The sequence below is a fragment of the Hyposmocoma kahamanoa genome, unplaced genomic scaffold (assembly GCF_003589595.1).
Source record: "Hyposmocoma kahamanoa isolate Upper Pololo Valley unplaced genomic scaffold, ASM358959v1 88681, whole genome shotgun sequence".
NCBI lineage: Eukaryota > Metazoa > Arthropoda > Insecta > Lepidoptera > Cosmopterigidae > Hyposmocoma > Hyposmocoma kahamanoa.
In genome coordinates this window covers 3,526-5,246 of record NW_020654496.1, presented here as the reverse complement: position 1 = coordinate 5,246, position 1,721 = coordinate 3,526, and the positions used below count along the sequence as shown (strand labels likewise).

The 1,721-nt window shown below is 40.3% G+C and overlaps 1 protein-coding gene across 1 annotated transcript; it reads right to left on the bottom strand.

Annotated features, from left to right (window-relative positions):
- Window positions 1-341: 341 nt before the first annotated feature.
- On the bottom strand, window positions 342-1,389 carry LOC113236088. The gene is made up of 2 exons (XM_026472074.1): window positions 1,381-1,389; window positions 342-1,224 (listed from the first exon to the last, which is right to left on the bottom strand). The coding sequence occupies exons 1-2, from the start codon at window positions 1,387-1,389 to the stop codon at window positions 373-375; spliced, it is 861 nt and encodes a 286-aa protein (XP_026327859.1). The 3' UTR covers window positions 342-372.
- Between the last annotated feature and the right edge of the window lie 332 nt (window positions 1,390-1,721).

Here is a 1,721-nt window from a genome sequence, read left to right as displayed (position 1 = left end):
ACAGGAATCAACGTCCAATTCCACCCATAAGTCCTCGCACTCACTCTCCCATTCAAGTTTACGGCATGATGATATACTAGATTTGACTGCTATTGCTATTCCACCTCCATTCCCATAGTTGTCACCTTTCTTCGCTCTATCTCTTCTATACACTACATACCTATCATCGAAAATTTCTCCATCAAACACACTGTCGTTGAGCCAGCTTTCAGTAAACACAATTACATCAAAATTGTTATTAACTATATTTAACTTAACATCAATCGTTTTACTCCGAAGACCCCTGACATTTTGATAGTATATACTTAAGCAATACATTTTAACAAACTTAAAAAAAAAAAATTAGAGACTAGAAGCAACCTATACAGTAATTTACTTAAGCAACTCTAGCTGAGCTGCACTCTTAACTATGACATGTTCAGTGGTATCAGATTTCCGCATAAACACACGTCCATTCTTAACCCAAACAAACTGATAACCCAGCCTCTTGCCTGTAATTCTGGCAGCAGCATGCAATTTCTTCATTTCAGGTGTTAGATGATCAACGACATATACGGCTCTTTTCTCGCCTCCAATTCCGATGTGGCTTGTACTCAATTTATCGCTTGCATGATTTTTGTTAAACTTTATAACGCCTGCCATAAACGTGTCTCTAATACGTGGACTAGAAAATTTAACAACTACTGAACGTGGCCGCTTACTATCAGAATTTAACTTGGCTATTCTGGTACATTTGTATATATCACTGCCTTGTATTTCACTTCCGGTGACTTTACTTATCTGACCCACAATTTTTTCCAAGTTTTCAGTTTTATATTCAGGAATGCATTGTATCTCCACATTGCTCGTTCTCGAGTACTGCTCCATGACATTTAAGCGGCTGTTTATATCAGTCAATCTCATCTTTATTTGCATGTTTTCATCTTCGAGCTCTTTAACCACATTACATTTTTGTTTTAGTTCCTTTTTTAAGTCTTCATGTTCTTCATTTAGGTAATTTAAGGAAACCTTCAGCTCGTTTATTTCCTTAAAGATTTCTTTGGTCTTAGTATCCACTATCTTCGTTATTTTCCCCTCCAATTTTGCCAATAAATCGTCTGACGCCTCCTGAATAAGGGACTTTACACTTTCTAGCGTAATCTGTGAACTGACATGGTCAGCTCTGCTTCCTTTTTTGGGCACAGGTTTCACGTTTGCAAACTTCCACGAACTAGGAAGTAGTTCCTAGCCAGTCTCAAGTGAGGCGATACAAGCTTATAAGAACAGAAGACAACTCAGGCGCACGGTTACGTAGGACTACCGCTGGAATTCCATCCTGCTAGCTTTGTTCACGTCAAGATTCCGCAGAGTTCTTAGTACCTCTTTTTGGCGTATGCGAACTGGCGCCATAGTGCAGTCAGTCTGAGGTAAGGTAGGTGAACTCTCTGCAAAGAGTGAGGCAAAGAGATTCGCCTTCTCTTCTACAGTATGGGCCAGCGTGCCATCCGGCCTCAGCAGAGGTGGCAAAGATGGGCGGCAAAAGTTATTCTGGAGCGTTTTGACTAGGGACAAAAGGATTTGCTACCTGCTGGATAAAAGGGAAGCTTAATATTCTTTTGCACCTCTTGGCAGCTATATTAAGGTTCGGTGTTCGACACCGCAGTGAATAGACGTATCTGTGCTAATCGTGCGAACGTAACCAGTATAAATACCTCTGTCTTACGACGTTTGTGTGTAGTTAC